Source organism: Cydia splendana, chromosome Z, assembly GCF_910591565.1.
Source record: "Cydia splendana chromosome Z, ilCydSple1.2, whole genome shotgun sequence".
Classification (NCBI taxonomy): Eukaryota; Metazoa; Arthropoda; class Insecta; order Lepidoptera; family Tortricidae; genus Cydia; species Cydia splendana.
The window spans coordinates 46,616,930-46,638,689 of record NC_085987.1 but is presented as its reverse complement, the minus strand read 5'-3'; the positions used below and the strand labels follow the sequence as shown (position 1 = coordinate 46,638,689).

General features: G+C 40.7%; 1 protein-coding gene across 1 annotated transcript in view; it reads left to right on the top strand.

Annotated features, from left to right (window-relative positions):
• LOC134804019 (laminin subunit alpha) overlaps positions 1–21,760 on the top strand; it is a 98,614-nt gene that overhangs the window by 59,505 nt on the left and 17,349 nt on the right. The window contains exons 40-57 of the mRNA XM_063776873.1: positions 491–602; positions 1,449–1,563; positions 2,430–2,591; positions 3,511–3,730; positions 3,997–4,106; positions 4,680–4,801; positions 5,495–5,768; positions 6,289–6,447; positions 7,041–7,228; positions 7,916–8,112; positions 9,133–9,266; positions 9,758–9,955; positions 10,402–10,550; positions 16,821–16,930; positions 17,941–18,109; positions 18,574–18,784; positions 19,397–19,552; positions 20,775–20,945. Of these exons, the coding sequence (XP_063632943.1) occupies positions 491–602; positions 1,449–1,563; positions 2,430–2,591; positions 3,511–3,730; positions 3,997–4,106; positions 4,680–4,801; positions 5,495–5,768; positions 6,289–6,447; positions 7,041–7,228; positions 7,916–8,112; positions 9,133–9,266; positions 9,758–9,955; positions 10,402–10,550; positions 16,821–16,930; positions 17,941–18,109; positions 18,574–18,784; positions 19,397–19,552; positions 20,775–20,945 (2,957 nt within the window). The remainder of the gene's footprint in view (positions 1–490; positions 603–1,448; positions 1,564–2,429; positions 2,592–3,510; positions 3,731–3,996; positions 4,107–4,679; positions 4,802–5,494; positions 5,769–6,288; positions 6,448–7,040; positions 7,229–7,915; positions 8,113–9,132; positions 9,267–9,757; positions 9,956–10,401; positions 10,551–16,820; positions 16,931–17,940; positions 18,110–18,573; positions 18,785–19,396; positions 19,553–20,774; positions 20,946–21,760) is intronic.

Genomic DNA, 21,760 nt, shown 5'->3' with positions numbered 1-21,760 from the left:
TAGTACCAAATTCTGGGGTAATTGCTTCGTTACTCCGTTATTAACCAATAGGGACCGCGTTAGCAGGTCTGCCACCTTGTAATCCAACTATAAGGCGGTGCTGTTACCTGCAGTTCACGCGCTCTCCAAGGCTTTTTGTTAAAATAAAATGAAAAGTGTAGTATTTGAGCAAGAATATAGGTGCGTTATATTTAATAAACAGTAACATGGCCGACTTTTCTGGATCTAGACGATTTCATTCTAGGTAATGACGAAATTACCTAGCGATTACGCCGCCGCTAAGACGTTCCTGTACCGACTTGTTCGACATCCGCATCCGCATTAAGCTCCGCATCGATTTTATGCGGATGCGGATTTTGAAAACATGCGGAAGTTCCGCGGTTGCGGATGCGAATAACTGTAAAGTATGGCCCCATAAAGTTCACGCACGCTTCCTATGAGTACAAAAATAATTAGAAAGAGTAGGTACTCACATTACTTTTTTCTGCAGATTGCAACTGTAACAAGGGATACTCGCTCGGCTTCATGTGCAACGCTCAATCCGGCCAGTGCGAGTGCCTGCCTGGAGTCATTGGGGAGAAATGTGACCGCTGCCCGGAAAGGTAGGAAACGATGTTAAACAATATAGGGACCGTGCGCGTTGGAGGGTCTGCCATCTTGTGGCCTGGATCGGAAACATAAACTATACGTTAATACTTCACGCCAACGAAAGCATGAGTTGCCCTCTACAATGCACGTTCGTTTTCTAGTGCATTGTAGATTCTGCCCTCTTGTGGGGTACATTGGAAGCATAAACTTGACATTTACACTTCGCACCAATAAACAGGGGGCTCTTGTGCTGTCCCTTACAATTTAAAATGCACGCTTCCTATAGGTTTTAATTCATTAGATGGCGCTGTTATACATTTTATGAAATTTTTAATAAGTTGACACAGTTTTTGTTACATACTTCTAGACACAAGAATAAAATAAAGTTTTAATTTTGACAAGTTTGCCTATAGAAAATTCTCGAAAGGAAATGAGAAAAAAAGGACCCTTAGTCACACCTGGTTTAGTGACAACCTATTTACTCTGGCTTTGGAGCTACCTTATTGCATTTGTCAAGAATATTACGAAATAAAGACCACCGAACGCTTTGTGTGAAATAATTACACAAAAACTACGTAAAGCATTCACTCTCGGCATCTGAATGTTCATTGTTGTAACGAGCAAACTAGAATACTTAATTATAATCTCTGTAAAAACCTCCAGAATAAATATTCCCAATCTGGTAGCCTATGGCTCTTAACCTTTTAACCGCCATAGAATTTTTCATCGAGCGTGCTCATGTCGCCGGCGGCTTAAAGTTACACGATGGTTTGTCTTATTTATCAGACCACGGCAAAATGAGCCTGATTTTGTATGTCTTATATCGGTTAAAAGGAGCATTTTGAACCACTTTTTTGCAGATGGGTGCTGGTTCCCCAGCAGGGTTGTCAAGAATGCGACTCTTGCACCGACGCTCTCGTCATATCCGTGGAGGAGATGAGCGCGAGGCTTGCGAACGAAACTCAGGAGTTTAAGGTTCATTTCCATACAGTTTACCCTTTAATAATTTGACGCAACGGCTTTATACCACGAAGAAATCGTACTTAGGGTGGTATTCCATCTCTCCAATTCCTTTATCCGATGTCATTGCGTCTCAATCTCTCATTAAGCAAAATGTGAGACGAAGTAGGTACACATTGGACAAACAAATTTTATACATAGGTGGAATATCATCCTTACACAAATCGATCTAAGTCTAGCCCCACAACTCAATAAAGCTTGTGATTGAAATGAAATGTAAGAAGGATAATTATACACTGTAAGTACTGTAACCTATGTCGGCTACTGCCGACAATGGCGGTCATAAATTAAATCGCATAAAGGCCATAAAGGATGACTCACGTTTAGCGTCTAGCGTCCGACATAATCATTTTCTATGACGGCTGATATTTCGGTGATCACGTGGTGGTTTCCGTAGAAAAAGAAGCGCCGGAAGCTCCGGCCCATCCCCGGCCCGGTCTAGAGTGAGTCATCCTTAAAGTATCTGACTAATTTCATTTAAAAACCTTACCCGACGCTTCGGCGTTTATTATACACGTCGAGAACTTACGGACAGTCAATGTAATAAATGAATAACTTAAGGTTGTCTTTATTTAAGTAGGTATACCTATGTTTGTACGTTTGTTGTTTCTTTGCTCCTTAACTGATGCGCCTTTTCTCTCCTAGAGTTACCTAGACCAAGCCACGTCTACAATGATTTTGATAGCACACGCAGTGCAAGTGTTATTTTTTTTAAACGTCAAACTTCTATGAAAATATGACGTATAAATAACACTTGCACTGCGTATGTTACCAAAATCGTTGAAGATTTTTCATGGTCTAACTCTAATCGCCTTTCACAGGACAAAGCCGACTCATTCTTCACCACGCAAAGGCTGAACTACATCTCGAACCAAACCTCAACGATGCGTCCACGCCTAGCCGAACTACGCAGCGTCGACGTCAACGCTGCCACAAACGCTGTTGACTCCATCGAGAACGCTGGCCGAGGACTGCTTAGATCCGTAAGTTTTGACAGCTAAAACGCAGACCGAAAAAGCAAGATTGATATTCCGCTTTCCACCAAAGTACCTATAGCCACAGAATAAATAATAGTACTAGGTACAGAAGATTCACTCTCTAGCAAAACGCGTCTGTTACGATTAGGACAGATATGACTAGGTGGCGCAAGCGCCACGCGTGGCCTATGGCTAGCCACCAAAATTGGTGTGGGCAGGATGTACTTGTAGCTACTTGTTGTGACGCGACAAAATCGCGGGGTGAGCCTGCTATAGCCTAGAAAATATTCTCATATTTTTCTTCTCATATCTTATCTTTTGTATCCTACCGATTGCGCCATATAAAGTATTTATTTGTACAGGATCGGATGATGGATTGAGCCAACGGGTGCACTGCTAAGACTGTTAATCCGTACACGGCGGGAAGAAGTTGATAACTCGAGATATTTTATTGAGAAATTTGAACTTAAAATAAAATTACATAAATTATTAATTTGGTTCCGTGGGAATCTGCCGAATCCTACACCGGAGCAACTGACGCCGCAATAGAAAACTGCGTCACGAAAAAGATTTTTTAGTATTTAAGATTTTTATTATTGTGTATAAGTAGGTATATGTTAGTTTGAAAGGTATGTATATTAGTTGCCAGAAAATGCTTTGATTTGATTTGATTTTGAAAAAGTTCTAATTTCTTAAAAAAAACCCGCCATTTATCAACTTTTTCCTGCCGCGTACGGGTTTATTCGTAATCTACCCTACCCACATCTTGTACATAATTCTACCCACAGTATAGTCAATTCTAAGAAACTGATTCCACTGCTTGCAAAATATAAGAGTGTCATAAATCGAAAGAGTCGCTTTCATAGGCGAATAATTGGTGGAGTGCTATTCCTATAGGTTTAAATACTACAATTCTCCTTTTCAGGCGGAATTTGCAGCTACAGACAGCGAGAAGCAAATCACTCGCGCCGGCGTCCTGTCGTCCGACGCCGACATCGTCCTGTCCTCCATACGCGACAGCGCTCGAGCGGCCGAGACGACGGTGCAGCACGTCGCTGATCTGGCGACGGGGCTGGAGCTGAGTCAGCAGCCTAAGGTTGACAGCGCGCTGACTGAGGCGCAGCAGATCAGGGATGATGTTAAAGGTACTGAAGCAGATTTCGCGTAAACCATAGACAGTATGCGATAGTGTATAATCTGACACCGACAATATCACGTTGTCTGACGCCGATTTTAAAGTTATTTCTTCTCAAGCTGACAAAGTTCTGTCTTATTTTATTGTCTGTCGTCTAACACCGACAAAATCTTGGCGTCTCACGGCGACAAAATTTATTTTAACTATTAAATGGTGACGGTTATCTAGAATTCCATTTACAGGAATTTGTAATTAATTAACTAAATTTTGTTACAGAAAAAGACTTGGCACCCAAGAAGATCCAAGCGCTCGACGTCCATACGAACGCGACGCAACAGCTTGAGAGGATGAGCCTTTTTGTTCAACCCGTTAACCAACAAGCCACGGTATATATATATATAACAATTTGGGATATACCAATAAAAAACCTGATTAAATATTTCTTATTGACAAAAATGACACTCAAATATCAAGATCAGTAAGCGCAGGCGAGCGGATTATAATAATATAAACTATAGTGCAATTGACACTTGCTTGACAGATAGACATTCATCGTACTTTCTCGAAACCGTTCGTGTAGGTCATGCTACTTCAATCAACCTCAGTACTTTTTGTACCGAGACTGACTGAAATAGCAAGACACGTTCGTACGTTTCCGTGAAAATACGATGGAAAATAATTATGCATTACAACTGTACGCTTAGAAGTGATTTGGCACTGTGAGAACTCTCCACATCTAAAAATCAAGAGCGTTTTAAATCATGTTGGAAGGTAATGCCGAATACAAACGTTATTATTTTGGTTTTCCTGATAATAGGTAGCCAAGGTTTTTGTTGTTATAGATTATCTTATATTTAAAACAAATATCAACGTCCATATTAAAGTGTTCATTACCAACACCGCTTAACTCCTGGCTCCTTAACACCATTGACCAACATGAAATTTTACGATGATTGCAGGACTTCGATAAGCTGGTGACCGAGGCGCACAAGCTCCGTGTCAAGATGGAAGACATGATGGAACACACCGCCGCAGCCAATCAGCGGGCTGATGTGGCTGATAGGCTTAAAGCCAGCAACAAGTAAGTCTTCAGTCGAGGCCTTTCATCGAGTACCTACCTACGAGGTCCTGAGATAATCTCATCCAGAACCCGTAGTTTTAACTATGAAACTCCCGTGAGAAGCGGCGTCAAGATATAACCGTCATGATGGAGTATATACGGCTGCAGCCAATCAGCGGGCTGATGTGGCTGACAGGCTTAAAGCCAGGAACTAGTAAGTCTTCATCACTTTCAGTCTAGGCCTTTCTTCGAGTACCTACGAGGTCCTGAGCTAATCTCTTCCACACTCGTAGTTTTAACTATGAAACTCCCGTGAAAAGCGTCAAGATGGAAGACATGATGGAGCATACGGCTGCAGCGAATTAACGGGCTGATGTGGCCGACAGGCTTAAAGCTAGCAGTAAGTAGGCTACGGAGACTGCTTACAATTAGGCCGGGTGCTTGTTTGCCACCGAAGTAGTATAGTAGGTATGTTTAATTACCAGCCCATTCTGCACTTCCCGTTACCGGACACATAACTTTCTGTTACTGCAGACATTCATATCTGAATTCAGTTGTGTCTGGAGTGGCCCTTCCTGTTTCAAACCCCTCTCTAAGACAGTTTCTCTTCCCAGCTGTGTATTCGACAGCTGCGGGGTCAGCTTTCCTAATTACTACTACATTGTGTCTACCCTAAAACAGTACAGACTGTAATTTAATCTAATTTCCTTACAGAAATTCCAAGTTCAGCGACAAGGTCGCCTCCGTCGGAAACCTGAACTCCGAAGCCATGAAAGACCTCATCGACGCCGGCGCAGACATCGCCAACGCCACCAGACTGAACAACCTCGCCGCTGCCATAGTCACCAACGCCTCTGCAGCTTTAGAAAGCCTTAATGACGAAAACAACAAATTGGAACAGGCATTAAAAGAGCGTGGAGAGGAAATTCCAAGTTTGTACCATGCGTCGGACGCTGCTAGAAGCCATGCTGATGATTTGAAGAGTCGGGTAAGTTCTAAATAAACAATAGTCTAATATGTACTGGTATTGATATAATATAACCTCCTCCAAGAAATTAGATAACCTCGCCGCTGCTATAGTCACCAACGCTTCTGCAGCATTAGAAAACTTTAATGAGCAAAATAATAAGTTGGAACGGGCATTGAAGGAACGCGGGGAAGAGATTCCAAGTCTGTTCCATGCTACGGACGAAGATAAGTTAAATCTGTTAGATAATTCCTCCAAACTGGACAATAGTAACTAATTACTAACGCATCAGCGTTGTAGACATTCTTAACAAGGAAATTAAAAGACTATACAATAGCCCAATACATAATAATGACTGATAAATAGGTAAAAGTGGACTTTGAATTATCCGCCATCGTGTTGCTAATTTGCATTCTGAGACTCGGTCAATCTGAAGTAAATATTCCGCTGAGGGACCAAGTTCTATTCAAAGCAGAATATTGCGTAGGTTTTATGTATATACAATTCCTTATTTTGTGGCTCATATATCCGTCTCTTTCAGGCCAAGAATCTCCATGCCCTGGCAGAGCGAGAGAACGACACCCGCCGCCAGCACGCCTATAGCGCTGCCTCTGCTTACTCGAGCATCGTTCAAGAGATCGGGGCCGCGAGGAAGGCCGCCGACGAGGCGACGGAGGCGGATACTAAGACCAATAACATTGTAAGTTTAGCCAAGTGTGAATTCAACTGGGCGATTATGTTTGTTCTAAATGTTTGTTAGACAATTCTTTTCACAGTTCTACTTATTCACAATCGTTTATCAGCAAAGGTTAATAGAAAAGTAAAAATTTATCGGCATTGGCGTACAGCACGGATATGATGGTCGTTCTTGTCTACGTGACAGCGTGACAAAACGGTATCCGTCACTTTCTATCCCGCGGTGTTAAAAAGTGACAGTTATTTTATCACGTGGATAAACGTGGATAAAGCCATCTATAATACGCCGGCTGATCATTTCTTTTCAATTGGCGTTTTCTATAAATGATTTTCGCTTTCTCTAAACGTCGGCAACATGCCTGTTGCTTTAGGCCTTATGCATTGATCGTTAAGCTAGAACATAATATTTAAATCTTTCGCGTTTTGAACACATATTAACTCACATTTATAGACGGGTCTATCGCGAATTTAATTTATTATCTTTATTTACCGACGTTTCGACAGTTTCACTGGTCGTGGTCGCAGCTAATAAAATAAATAAGCTAGGTAGGTACAGTTAATCTGCTACAACTTATTAATTCCTATATCTTTCCGTAGAACACAGACCTAAACGAAAAGGTTGGCCCCGCCTTAAACCGCTCCAGTTCTCTTCGCGACCAAGCCATACAAGCGCTGGGCATAGTTAACAATGCTCTGGCCCCCAACCAGACTAAGGCAGAGCAAGCCCTCCAGCAAGTTAAGAAGACTATTGAGGAATGTGATGATCGCAACAGCGCTATAGTCCTGTAAGTTGTTCCTTAATTAAGTTGGCTAATTATCCTTCTGAAAGCTTAAGGTTCAATTCATATAACTACACATCGGTAACTCGTGGCATTTAGGTAGCACTTAAAACATTAGTTTAATTAATTATTTTTTTAGTGGTTTCTTTTTCTCGACTCGTATAGGAAGAACATTGTCACATCACTAGTCTGTTAGAAACTGTCAAGTCCCATGAGTTACCGATGTGTGCTCATCACTAATATTTTAAGTGCTACCTAAATGCCACGAGTTACCGATGTGTACATATAACCCTCATTTCAGCTGATTAAGAAGACTATTGAGGTGGATTGAAACATTTGAAACAGATTGAAACGGGGTTCAAACCACACAGCCCTCCTTAGTTAGAATATTGTGCTTGAAATCTTCTTTATTTATTTGCAGTTGCGTTTTAGTTGATTAATTAAAGATTATTACTCAGGTTCTAGCCTCGTGCCTCTCACCATACAAAATTATAGCCAAAGAAGTTAAAATCTTGTTTGAAAATTTTATTTGTTCGAAAATTTTACGAGACAAATGATATGCTACCTACTTTGTTTTTAATTAAGGTTGACATTCCATCGAAACTGAGTGTACATCCTAATGTTCATTGGGCGGCACGAGACATCAGAAAAGCTCCAAAAATTTTACAACAGCCACAATCATTTTTCCCCCAGCTCCCTACCGGCCATCACAAAAAGATCCCTTCAAGACGAGATGGACAAAGCCGAAAAGGTTAACCAGACAGTCAAGAGCACTCTCAAGCAGATGTCGGATCTTGGGAACGATCTGAACGCCAGCAAGCAGTCAGCTCAGACGCTGCCGAAGAAAGCTGATGAGGCCTTGAAGATGAAGGATAACGTTGAGACGTTGGGTGAGTGTCAAAGGTTAAATAAAATAAATTAGTTCTTCAATGTATAACACACATGCACACACACACACACACACACACGCACGTCTTATCTAAATTTTGTAATTTAATTGTTTTGAGTGCACTAATCTTTCAACATCATATTGTAATTATTAAATTTAATTTTAATTATAATATATATGTTAGGGCTCGGCTTCCTTTTGAGCGCTAATCGTGGTAACTCGTAGTAGGAAGGCTGAGGTCTTCGTTGTAGAAAAGAAACTTCGTTGTAAAATACTCATATTTATCGTTTATTTATAACTTTACACAGCACACTTTTTAAACTATCAGCACTTTAGCTATTTACAGTAATATTAGTAGCACCATCGTACAATAAATGACAATAATACACTTTTAGGACACTTTTTGTCAGCATAGGCTGTTAAGGTCTTACTCCTAAGGTTGCTCAGATAATAATGGTCGCTTTAATGAGGTGCAAGGCCTTTTATTAGACCATCGCCCCTCCAATCTCGACCACTTCCACCTGTTCGTCAGGTGAGGTGGGCTGACCGGTAGTGACGTCACAATTGTTTAATTATTTTAACTAAAGTAAAATTGGGAAGTTCAATCACCTTACTTTTTATAAATGAACACAAGTAAATAAGAATGCGGTATTATTACTCTTATTTTTGGAAAGCCGCTAACATATATGGTATGTTAAACTTAACTTTAGCTTAAGTTCATGCTTAATATCTTCACCTAAATATTTTGTAATGATATGTTCGGTTACTACTATTTTTATAAAACCTTAAAAGTTAGTAGCGGGGTCTTCTGTTACAAGTATTTTACAATACTTACTAGGAGATTCCAAGCACAACTAATTGTGAATTGTGAAATGTTGCAATCCAAATAAACAATTTTTTCATTTCATTTTTTCATAACATTGCTTGTCAAAAATCAAAAACTTGACCAATGTTGGAATGATGTCAATGGAAGTATCTAGGACATTTAGGTAATAGATTCTCATCCATATTTTTCTTTCAGTAAACAACATTGACGGATTGAAGCCCAAGCTGCAGCAGAAATATGACGGAGTCAGAACGCAGCAGGAGGACTTCGAGAGACGTAAGGTTGAAGCCGCCAAAAAGCTTAGCAAGATTAAGGAACAAATCGAACAAGTACGTAATAAGCAAACACCGTTATCAATGTTGCAATTTATTGAAATTCAGGGTTGGCAAAAGTATCAAACGTAGGGAACCCTAACTTAGCCGGTGGTGCCCCACTTCGCTCAAGTAAAATATTAAAATAATAATGTTGCCAGCAAAAATATATCTATTGAATTCACAATAAAAGGAGATATGTAAACATAGTATAAAGGTAAAAAAAAAAATATTTTCGACAGCCGCCCAAACTTTGCTTTGACCTACTGTTTTATTTAATATCTGGGAGACCGAGCTTTGCTCGGAAAACATATAATAACTCAAAAATGCGCGTTTTTCCAGAGATAAGACCTAGCTAGATCGATTTTTCGCCCCCGAAAACCTCCATATAGCAAATTTTATCGAAATCGTTAGAGCCGTTTTCGAGATCCCCGATATATATATATAAATAAATATACAAGAATTGCTCGCTTAAAGGTATAAGATTATAATATATGCGATATTTGTAGGCACGCACCGTAGCCAACCGCGTCCAAGTTGGCGTAAATTTCGACCGCTTCGCAACGCTTCAACCACGCATCCCTGATACCATCGACGAGATGTCCACCTCTACCCATGTATCTGCCTACTTCAAGACTAGGTCTCCTGATGGCTTCCTCTTCTACCTTGGAAACCCTGAAGGCACCAGCCTTAGGAGGACTAAATCGGTAAGTCTTTTAAGAGGCTCCTTATAATTTCATCTTCTATTTAGAAAACCTAGGAGTCTGGCATCACGAACACCATTGATGAGATGTCCACCTCTACCCATGTATCTGCCTACTTCAAGACCAGGTCTCCTGATGACTTCCTCTTCTACCTTGGAAACCCTGAAGGCATCAGCCTAAATCGGTAATTATTTTAAGAGACTCCTTAAAATATCATCTTCTATTTAGAAACCTAGGAGTAGGAGTCTGCCATCCTGAACACCACTAATGAGATCTCCACCTCTACCCTTGTATTTGCCTACTTCAAGACCAGCTATCCTGATGGCTTCCTCTTCTACCTTGGAAAAACTGTCGATAGTGGACTTTATGCATTTTGTAATAAGGTCCACCGATGGATAGTTAAGAGTATTGCTGTTTGTACAAGTCACTAACACCGTTTTTCTCCTCAGGACGACTTCATGGCAGTCAGCATCCAAAATGGCTACCCCTACCTGGTCATTGACATTGGAGACAGCGCAGAATCCGGCCGTGAGCCGATGCGAATCAACAGCGACAAGAGAGTGGATGATGACAAGTGGTACCAGGTCATTGTTGACAGGTGAGTTTCCTTTACCATACGTGGTCCAGATCATCCGTTAACACTTTATCATGATGGCTGTCAATTAGAACTGTTAACCCTTCGTGTGTCAGACGCCATTTTGCACATATCTGGATGTCGTTGGCTCGCCCGACAAATGGGGCAAAATATGAAAAATGGAGGCGCGCAGTCGTGGCCATTTTATTTCCCTGCCGCTGCGGGAATTCGGCACACGAAGGGATAGCGGTTCTTAGTTCGACGTCGAAGTTATTAGGTACCTCTATATTACTCAAATTAGCGTCAGTATTCTTTATAGTCGCTGTTCACGTTATTGTTTGTAATGATGGTCCATATCCCGGTCGATAGAAGTCTAGTGAAACTAACCGTGAATCATTCAAAAATGTTTATTGCCAAAAAAAAACAACGGGTTGCACCCCAGGAGTGCCGACAGAAGTGAAAACTCAATGACTAGTCCAAAATGTCTGCAGCACTATGTATAATTGACACATCCTCCTTTCTATTGAATAACTTTAGTTCCGAAATTGCTGGTCAGTGAGCTTGTTTAAAATTCGAAATTCAAATTTGTAGCGTTAATTGTTTAAAATTCGAATAAAAATTGTAAAGGTACCTTGCAGACCTCGCATCTAAATATATTTGGTCATGATATTTTGAGTTTTATTCACCAGTACTAGAGTTCACTTTTATTAGCGATTTCATCAAGATGTAGCTTTATTGAATTATATTGGAGTGATATAAAGTTAGAATGTAACTGTGAGATCCTCGTATTTCAACCCGTACAAGATTAGAACCTTTTTCATGTAATGTCATTGAGTTTTTCTTTATTGATTTAAATGCCATATAAATGAGTGGCCATCTAAACCTTACGGTCACGTGATCGCCTTACGCTGTCTCGAGTTTATCATTTTTTCCCCACCTCAAAAAGTGCCCAGCGCCGCCAAAGAAATTTTCACTTCAAAAAACAAAATCTCATACTCATACTCATACTCATTCTTTATTGGTAATAAGTAATTACATGTCAGCTTACATAACTAGTACAAATAACATTAAAAATTAAAATTAAATACATTAGCTACTTGCGTAGATTTCTATTTTTATCATTAATATTTCGCAGTCAGAAATTCTTCTATATTATAGAACGACCGCTCAACAAGCCAAGCTTTAAGTTTATTTTTAAAAATTAACAAACTAGGTGCGTCTGTTATTACTGTTGGTAGATTATTATACACAGAGGGGCCCATGACGTGTATAGTTTTTGCCGTCTTTGCTAAGCTACGGGGCACTGCTGCTAGTTTGTGCCCGTATCGTGTAATACGGTCGCTATTGTCACCCCGCCTGTGGTATTTATCTAAATTCTCTCGCGTGTATGAGGCTATTTGCAGTATCAAGAGACCTGGCAACGTGATAATCCCTAGGTTAGTGAAGTGTGGCCTTGCAGACTCGTACCATGGAACTCGAGCAATAGCCCTTATAGCTCGTTTTTGGAGCCTAAAAACACGTAGCCAATCGGCCGCACGTCCCCATAGCTCAAGCCCGTATTGAACGATGGACTGTATGCTGGCGAAGTAACAGCTGCGGACTGCCTTAAGCGTAAGTAATGTCATCAGCCTGCCAAGGGCGAAACATGCCCTTCCCAATTTGCCGCACAGGGAATTAATATGACTCTCCCATGTTAGGCTTTGGTCTATGTGGAAGCCCAAAAAGGAGGTACTTTTAACCTGGTCTATGGTGCCGCCGGCGAGGCCTATATGCAACGGACGGCGCTTGCGCCCAGACAAATCAAACTGGATGAAATGCGTTTTGGTTAGGTTTAGTATGAGACCGTTTTGTTCAAACCAGTTCGACAGTTGTCCAGCTACTAGGTTTAGCTTCGATTCTAGTTGATCGATGCTTGGGGCGGTTACAATTGCCGCAACGTCGTCCGCATACATATAGACCTCACCTTCACTGACTGCCATAGGTAGATCATTAAGTAAGATGGAGAATACCACATTTGACAGGGACGATCCCTGGGGGACGCCGATGGCAGCCGACAGGCCGTGTGAGTTCAAGGTGCCTCTTTGTCCCGTTACATACTGCGTCCTTTTATTCATGAAATCAGACATGAGGGCTTGCGCAGGTCCTCGAATACCGTAGTGATGGAGCTTCGAACTCAGCAACCCATGGTCGACTACGTCGAAGGCTTTCGAGAGGTCACAGAAAAGAACTGCGACCTCAAGCTTGCCCTCTCGCGCCTCAAGTACACGACGCACCACCTCGCGCGCCATCATTGTGGTTGATCGTCCCGGTCTGTATGCATACTGGCGTTCCGATAGGTAGTTGTTATTTAGAAGGAACTGGGATAGACGGGTAGTTAGCCCATTTTCAAAAACCTTTGCGACCGCAGGTATGATACATATGGGACGATAACAACTTGGATCGTCTTGCTTCCCCTTCCCCTTGTACAGTGGGCTGACCTTTATTTCCTTAAGTGATTTCGGATACTTACCAATTCTCAGACATTCATTGAAAAGTAAAGACAAAGGTTGAATGAGGGAAGTGGCTGAGAATCGTAAGAGTTCAACCGAAATGCCATATAAATCTTGGGTGGGTTTATTAGCAATACACTTTATTATAATTTTATACACCTCTGCCGGTGAAAAGGGTTTAAATCGTAGTGAGCGATTAGCAGCGGAGCACGCGTGCGAGAGCGAGGCAAGGGCGCACGCTGGCTGAGCAGGTGGGGCCCCGCACCGCGTTGCAGCGGAAACGAATTGTTCGTTCATAGCATTTAATAAATTTAATTTGCTAGAGTATTGCGAGCCATCTGGTTTTTTGATGACATCTGTATAGTCAAAAGCGGAAGATTTGGTTTTATTTGTCTCTGTGTTGACTATATTCCACATGGCTTTGATCTTATTGTCGCTATTATTAATTTTACTAGCATAGAAGTCTGCTTTGGTATTACACGTAAGCTTATCATACCTACTCTTAAGGTCAGCGATTTTTTGCACCATCTCCGTTTTATCGGGAAACTTGTTTTTGAGTTGAACAAGATCAAACAGTAGTCGTTTTGTGTTGTAAATATCCTCTGTAATCCAAGTGGAAAATTTAGAAACATTTGGTTTAATTTTAAATGGGAAACAGATTTCTATTTTATTCACTATAACGTTGATTATTGCAAGGGCGAGATCATCAACGGTGGTTTTGTTATTATACAATTCGTTCCAATCTACGCTGTCTACGGCTCGCGCGAAGGCGAGTCTGGAAGCAGCTGTGTAGTCGCGGACACGGCGGGTACGCGCAGGCGCCGGTGGCACTGACATGCGCCCGCGCTCAATCACGGCGCGGACACCGTAGTGGTCGCTAATATTTGTTATTGCTGGAAATGCGGTTACAAGGGTGTTGTCGCTTAGGTTTATATAAACGTGATCTAGGGAGGAAGATGTTGTCCTAGTTTCCCGAGTTGGAAAGTTCACAATATTTTTAAAGTCGTATGAGGACAGTATATCTACCAAGGATTTATGGTCGGTGGTTAAGGTCAAACAGTCTATATTAGTATCACCTACTATAACGCAATCATATTTTAATTCATTAATCTTGTTGAGCAGTCGCTCCAGTACATCCAAAAAGTCTGACGCTCTAATTAGGTTTGTTCGGTATAAACAAACTACTATCATATTAAAATCTAAAATCTCTATGGCAGCAATCTCACAGTATCTTTCAACCGATAAGGCGGTTAATACGTCTAACTCTTTTACTCTCAGTGAGTTTTTTACATAAATACATGCGCCACCGTGTTCACGCGAATTACGACAGAACTGGGAGACTAGTCTAAAATTATTTATATAAATACTTTCCAATTGATCACTTGTCAACCAGTGCTCAGTTAAGGCTAGAATGTCGCATTTCAATTCTTTTTCTAACAATACTTCAAGTTGCCTGGTTTTGCTGTTGAGTGATTGAATGTTTTGCTGACAAATGATCAATGGCACTGTATTATCGTTATTTGTTCGCAAGGTTTGTTTACGCCTCGTTATCAGCTGTGTAGCGGGGGTCGCGGCGGCGGGGGGGAGCGCGCCCGGCGCGCCCGCCGCTGGCTCGAAACTAGAGATGGGCGAAATGTGTCAGTAGAGGGAAAAGATTGATATATATCTTTTTACCACTGGGATATGTATCATTCTTTTATATCTTTATATCCGTGTGTATCAGTTGTCCCGCTCGTAACTGTATCGACGCTTACTGACTTTGCGTCATCTTATGAATGAGAGAGAGAGAGAGACAGAATTGTTATTATAACGTGGCGACATTTTCATTTTGTATCATGATGGATATAGATTGGTACATTCACAAGGAAGCTTGATTTGGTTCGTATTGTCATGCGCAAGAATATATTTGCCTAATAAAATACCTTATTGCTTTTTGTTTACATTTTATTAGATGCAATGCAATTTAACTCATAAACCGAATTAATAACTCATCATTGCAATTTGCATTGCATCCTGCGCGAGCGAGAAATACTATACTATCTACTTCTCGTTCCCGCGGAATAGCGAATGACGCGTCCGAATCCGCCTGAACGACCGCTGTCGCTCGTTTGTGTTATGTTACTTCGGTCGACGCGCGACCGAGTCATCGCTTTCGCTTTAGTAAATCGTTGCCGAGGGAGTGAGCGGTACGGATATACTGATACATTCGGATTCGTAAAGACAAGAAGAGTGATTCATGAAACGAGAAAGATATATATCTTTTTTATCTATCACTCCTGAGTTACCCATCTCTACTCGAAACCATTCGCTAACTACAATCCCGTGTGGCCATATATCGGGGGACATCAATTCCTCAAACTTACTGCATGGGACGGTAATGGAAAAAGATGCGTAATGCTGGTGTTTAAGGCGGAGTTTCTCGACTACGCAGTTTGTATAGCCGGTTTTCTTGACAATATACGTTTGGATGACTTCCTGAGTTGTATCACTCCTAAAAAAGCATGCGTGGATTTTCTTGACACGCTCTGCCGTGTGCAAGTCGCTGTCAACCGGGCCGGTCCCGGTGACTGCGTTACGCTTGGGGCTTAACTGCATCCGGCCTCTTTTATACGTCACTGTATGGTAGTTGTTTTTATCGGAATTCGTGAGAATAATCGACTCGTCATTCAATACATCTATTCCCATGTTCGATGTTTCCAAATTGTCGGGGTCTGCCGTTTTCGTCGTTGTAGGTGGATTCCCTTGCGGTGATGACACAATCGTCTTCGCAATCGTCGCCGTAATCTTACAGTATAAGTAGGTACATTATTGCTTACAAACAAATATTAATATTAACATTTTTTTCAAGTACAGAACAGCATTTCTTTTAGTACATAGGCAATGGGTACCAGTCTCAGGTTTTGCTAGATTGGTGGTATTATCCAGCCCTGATTTTCAGCTTGATCCCTCTGGTCGGAAACCGTTAAGCGCGACTGTATGTGTGTGTGCGTATGTGTGTGTGTACATAAGAGGTATGACTGTTCACAGGTGTGCTTGTGTGTATGCTATATACATAGATATCCAGTAATTTATTTTTATATAAGTACATAAATTAAATATATATTATTATTTATTATTTTATTTTAGGGGAAGGTTCTGGTTTTGTAACTCAGGAAGGTGTAATTTTACAAGTTTTTTAAATTTTATCAATGCAATTTTATCATCATCAGTATTTAAGAGCTATGCTCTTGTCGGTGGAGTAATCGCCACTCTTCTTTTTGCTGAGCCAGCCTTTTAACTCCCTCGTACGACACGACTGAAACTCTATCTTTTACTTGACTGAGATATGTGAGCCTGGGCCTTCCTCTGCGTCTTTGCCCCTCAATCTTGCCCTCCAGGATGTTTAAAAAGAATCTGTCGTGCAATTTTATATCGTGTATGTGTATGCACGCGGCGCGTAGGCGCGGTGGTGGCCGAGTGGATATGACGTCCGACTTTCAATCCGGAGGTCGCGGGTTCAAATCCTGGCTCGTACCAATGAGTTTTTCGGAACTTATGTACGAAATATCATTTGATGTTTACCACTAGCTTTTCGGTGAAGGAAAACATCGTGAGGAAACCTGCATACATCTGCGAAGAAATTCAAAGGTGTATGTGAAGTCCCCAATCCGCATTGGGCTAGCGTGGGGACTATAGCCCAAGCCCTCTCGCGCATGAGAGGAGGCCTGTGCCCAGCAGTGGGACGTATATAGGCTGAAATGATGATGATGATGATGATGTATGTGTATGAATTTATAATTTATAATTACTTATATTTCATTTACAGGGTTGGGGGCAATGTGAAATTCACGATCCGCGAAGCTCTAGAAGACGGAACGGAACAGAGCCATTCGAAGGAGGTGGTCCTTCCAGGACAACACACCATTTTCAACTTGGGTACTTACATTATTGAGTTTTCTTTAGTACTAGCTGTTACTTTACTTACATATGATTGTACTTACGTACCTATGTAAATATGTTTATACTAGGGATGTAACGATACATGATTTTGCCGATACGATACCGATACCGATTTTTGAAGTAAATAATCGGCGATACCGATACAGATACCGATATCAATGGCATAGTAGTTAGTTAATAAATCAAATAAATAAAGGAATTATAATACTTAATATGCATAAAACATACTTATGTATAATAGACACTCGATTTTGAGAAGTGTGAAAAATGTCAAATCAAAATCAAAGAAAACATTTATTTAGGTAACCATCAAGCAATCAAAGCAAAAGTAAATCCAAATCAGTAATTATAGTTCACTTTACGTACATTTTTTTATGGAATCAAAGTTTATACAAATTATTAGCAGCGTCGTTCGTTTTCGCACATTTCAAACTGTGATATCGGCTGAATTTAAATTAGTGATGCCGATATATCGGCCTATATATCGGTATCGGTATCGTTACATCACTAATTTGTACGGGTCAAATCTTGCAAGTTAAATTTGACCCGCTTCCCAGTTTCCGATAAAGCTGCAAATTTGCATACGTGTGTAAATCGGGAGACAATGCAATTTTGTGGTACCATGGAGCTAATCTGATGATGGAGACAGGAGGTGGCCATAGGAACTCTGTGATAAAACAACGCAACCTAATTGTGTTTGGGGTTTTTAGAATTGTATCGACGAGTATTAGTTGTCTGTGGAAAGAAAAGTACAGTCAGCGATAAAAGCTTGTACCAAAAATGAAATATTTGCCAAAAACTTTTGGTTAGTGGGATTAGATGATCCTTATGTTATGGACACTGAAGTCAACGAGGACATTTTAAAGTTAACGTCTATTTATGTTTTTCCGCCATTCAAGTATAGACTGATAATTCGTGCTTCTCAACCTTTTGACAATCATGCAACCATTACAAAACTATGACATTTTGACATATTACTTTTACAGACCGTCAGAAGTCCAAGCTGTACGTGGGCGGTGTTCCATCCAATTCCAAGCTGCAAGGTGTCAGTTACCCGGCGTTCGAGGGTCAGATCGAGGAGCTCATGCTGGGTGACACGCCCGTTGGTCTGTGGAACTTTGAGGCGGCGCAGAAGCTGAAGGGGGCCAGGCAGAGGTGAGTTGCTTATATTCAGAAAATTGTACAGTCAATGTTTTAAATATTGATACGGACTAAGTGCCAAAATATGTAAACACTATAGTTCGTTTTTTTTAGCATTAGAAAAAAGGTTAACAATCTTGACGTGTCTTTTTATTGAAAAATAAGTCACGGCAAATATGTAACAATTATGAATCATATACGACTATTTACATTCTTTTGCTTTCATAAGTAATAGTTACTGATTTTTAAGAAGCGTTTTTCAATATAAGACACGTCAAGATCGCGTAGCATTTTTCTAATGCTAAAAAACGAACTATATCTTTTACAAATTTTTGGTACCTACTTTGTCCGATTTAATACCTTGACTGTTAGCAATGGACTAATACTTTCTTAGGTAGTTTACTGACTCATGATTTGAGTAGATAATTGATTGAGTAGATACAAATAAATTGATTATAATCGTACGTGTATGTTTGCAGAGATAAGCTGATAACTTCCCAATCCGGCCCTCAAGAGTACCGCTTCAATGGCCGCGCTCACGTCACCATGCCCGTCCAATCCCACGACCCACAGAAGAACCACGTACTCCTGTTCTTCAGGACTTACGCCAGAAATGGTCTGATCTTCCTAGCTGGAGATGATAGAAACTTCTTCTCGATTCAGATGCAAGATGGGAAGGTGTATCTCCAGGTTAGTTACACAGTTGGTAGGATATCTAGGCTAGATCTAATTGATGGATCCGATCAAGCAAGTGACCATGCCTGTCCAATCACATGACCCGCAGAAGAACTACGTGCTCCTATTCTTCAGGACCTACCTATGCCAAAAACGGTCTTATCTTTTTGGCTGGAGATGATAAGAATTATCTTTTTGACTCTATTCAGATGCAAGATGGAAAAGTGTACTTGCAGGTAACCTCATGTTTTCTTTAGATGGGTAGTGTCTCTAATTTAAGGGTCAGAAGGTCAAGTGACCATGCCACTATCCCAAGACCTCTTCACGTTTTTCAAAACCAGGAGTGGAGAAGATCAGGTCGATCTTCTAAACTGGAGCTGAAATATTTAAGAATTTTAATGCTGGGATAAAAAGCTGATGGATTTTATGTCTAGTGAGCTGCGAAATTGCATGGAGAAATTATGAATGAATTCATTAGGTAATAAATTCCATGCACTTTTGTGGCTGATGGTACCTTTTGTTTCCCATGACGTCAATGGCAACTGACGTTTCGAGTCTACTGTACTACGCCTTCAATGTGAATTATAAGATGTTCTGTTTTGATTTTTATTGAATTTTCTCTCAAAGGTCTCCCTCGGCAACCCCGAAGAGCTGGTAATCGTCGGGACAACCAAAGAATACAACGACGGCAAATGGCACAAGCTGGACGCGAGACGGCATCTCAAGAGCAGCTGGCTCAGCGTCGACAATGAGAGCAGTCAGATGGTGTCTCCGTCTACACAGGTAGGTGTGACAGGGATGGAAGGCTGACTGCGCGTAAAAGATTTTTTTTTAATTTTAATGTAATTTTCTGGTCTCCAGGATTGTTAACTAAAACTTCTTAAAGTAGGCAAGCTCTTGGGAATGGGGTTCTACTCGTATAGACACCCCACTGCTGCAAACTATTTAGCTCTTATTGTGAAAAAGATAAAACCTACTGTTTTAAATAAATAAAATAATACAATGGAGCTATTGGAGCTATTTTTAACGCGCGGGAAACAATATTAAAGTAGACTACGCTTAGGAATTTATAAATAAATTAAGTGATGCCAAATAAATCAATTATATGCCTAAAATGCCTTATATCATTTTGGACAAGAGCTGATACTTACTCTTCAAACTGCTGGATCGATTTCTTTCAAACATATAAACCACTGCAAAGAAACTCGCTTGCACGTAAAGAAAATCGCGTCGAAATCGGTCCATCCGTTGGAGAGCTACGGTGCCATAGAAAGACAGACATTGGCATCAAACATATACCTACTCGTACCCCTCCCCCCGTTTTGGGTCAGGGGTTAAAAAAATAATGTTAGAAGTGACTAAAATAGGTTGTAAAGTACATGCAAGCTCACATTAAAACGCTCTTACATATATAATTCTGCCCTGCTAAGCCAAAGAGCGCTATCTCAAAAGAAAATTCATTGCTAACTTATACTTTATAAGTTTCTACGTATTACCAAAAAGAATAGATAGTATAGAGGGGTCCTGTCATTGTAAATTTTGTAGTCACTGTAAATTTACTGCCATCTATCGACACACGACTAAAACTCAAAATGAAAACGTATAAAGTTATCAAAAAATTTATATATATGGATAAATGATTTTATTATTTTTATATCATTTTGATCCATGTTCATTCACTGATATCTATGTGTTAAAATTGTTAAATATGAAACGGTGTCGTCACGCCATCTAGCCGAGGATAGGCTAAAGGTGTGTGCGCCATCTATTCGAGAATGACTTTTGCTTGAATTCCGAGGCACGTTTTTTCCTTAGACTTTATTCGTCTTATACGAAGTTACATATGTCTTTGGTATTACTGAGAATTCCATTTCCAAAATCATTTATTTTTGAGATAGCGCTATTCGGCTAGGAGGGCAGAATTGTACAAGTACAAATCAGTTGAACTGTTGTTAACATCTAGATAATAAGATATCCAAAGAATATGACATAATATTTTTTTTAGAGCGAAATCTACGCGGTGGACAGCATGAACTTCGGCGGTAACAATAAGGGCATCATCCAAATCACTGACCAAGGATTCGATGGTTGTATGAGGCAGATCAGTGTGAACGAAGCCAGCGTGGACCTTAGCAAGAACAGTGTGGAGTCTATCGGCGTTGGAGACGGGTGCAAGGTAAGTAAAAATAGAAGGAGGAAGGGGGATGGAACGGAGAATGGGAGGGGAGAATGTAAGCGAAAGACATATTAACTCACATTTATAAACGGGTCTCACGCGAATTTTATTTAATTACCTTGATTTACCGACGTTTCGACACAGGTTTCACTGGTCGTGGTCGCGGCTGACTGCATGATGTCCCAGCAAAATGTCAAAACAGAGTCTTTATATGTGAGTTAATATGTATGTGTTCAAAATGCGAAAGTTTAAAATATTGTAAGCGAAAGAGTTAATAAGGTTCCGTTAGCTAAGAATGATGGCATTTGCTGCATTTGACAAATTCTCATAGCCCAAGTAAAACAAAAATTCGGAAAACAGTATTTTTTAATGAATGTTATTAAAATGCTATAAACTTTTTTGCATTTTTATAACTAACCGTCGTATTTGTATGTACCTATATGAAATATCAATCGTATCGGGCACGGAATGTAACGCGACACGGACTACTATGTCCACTAGAACGTGTCCACATCGTTTCATACTCGTGCATAACGGGTTTAGTGCCCGTCGTAACCGCGTATCATCCCCATATCATCCGCCTATAATCCCCGTAGCATCTGCGTTTCATCCCCTTAGTACCCGCATATTATTCGCGAGAGCAAGACTCGTTAGAAAGAGCGACCGAATAGTTATCAGACTGGCAAGAGCGAGCAAGAAATATGGCAACGCGTTTATAACGGGCTTAGAACGGTCACCGTACGCGGTTATAACCCGTATGCTCACCGTTTCACCGCCTGCACGCACCGTTCTGGCAACGTTGCGTGCCGTGCACG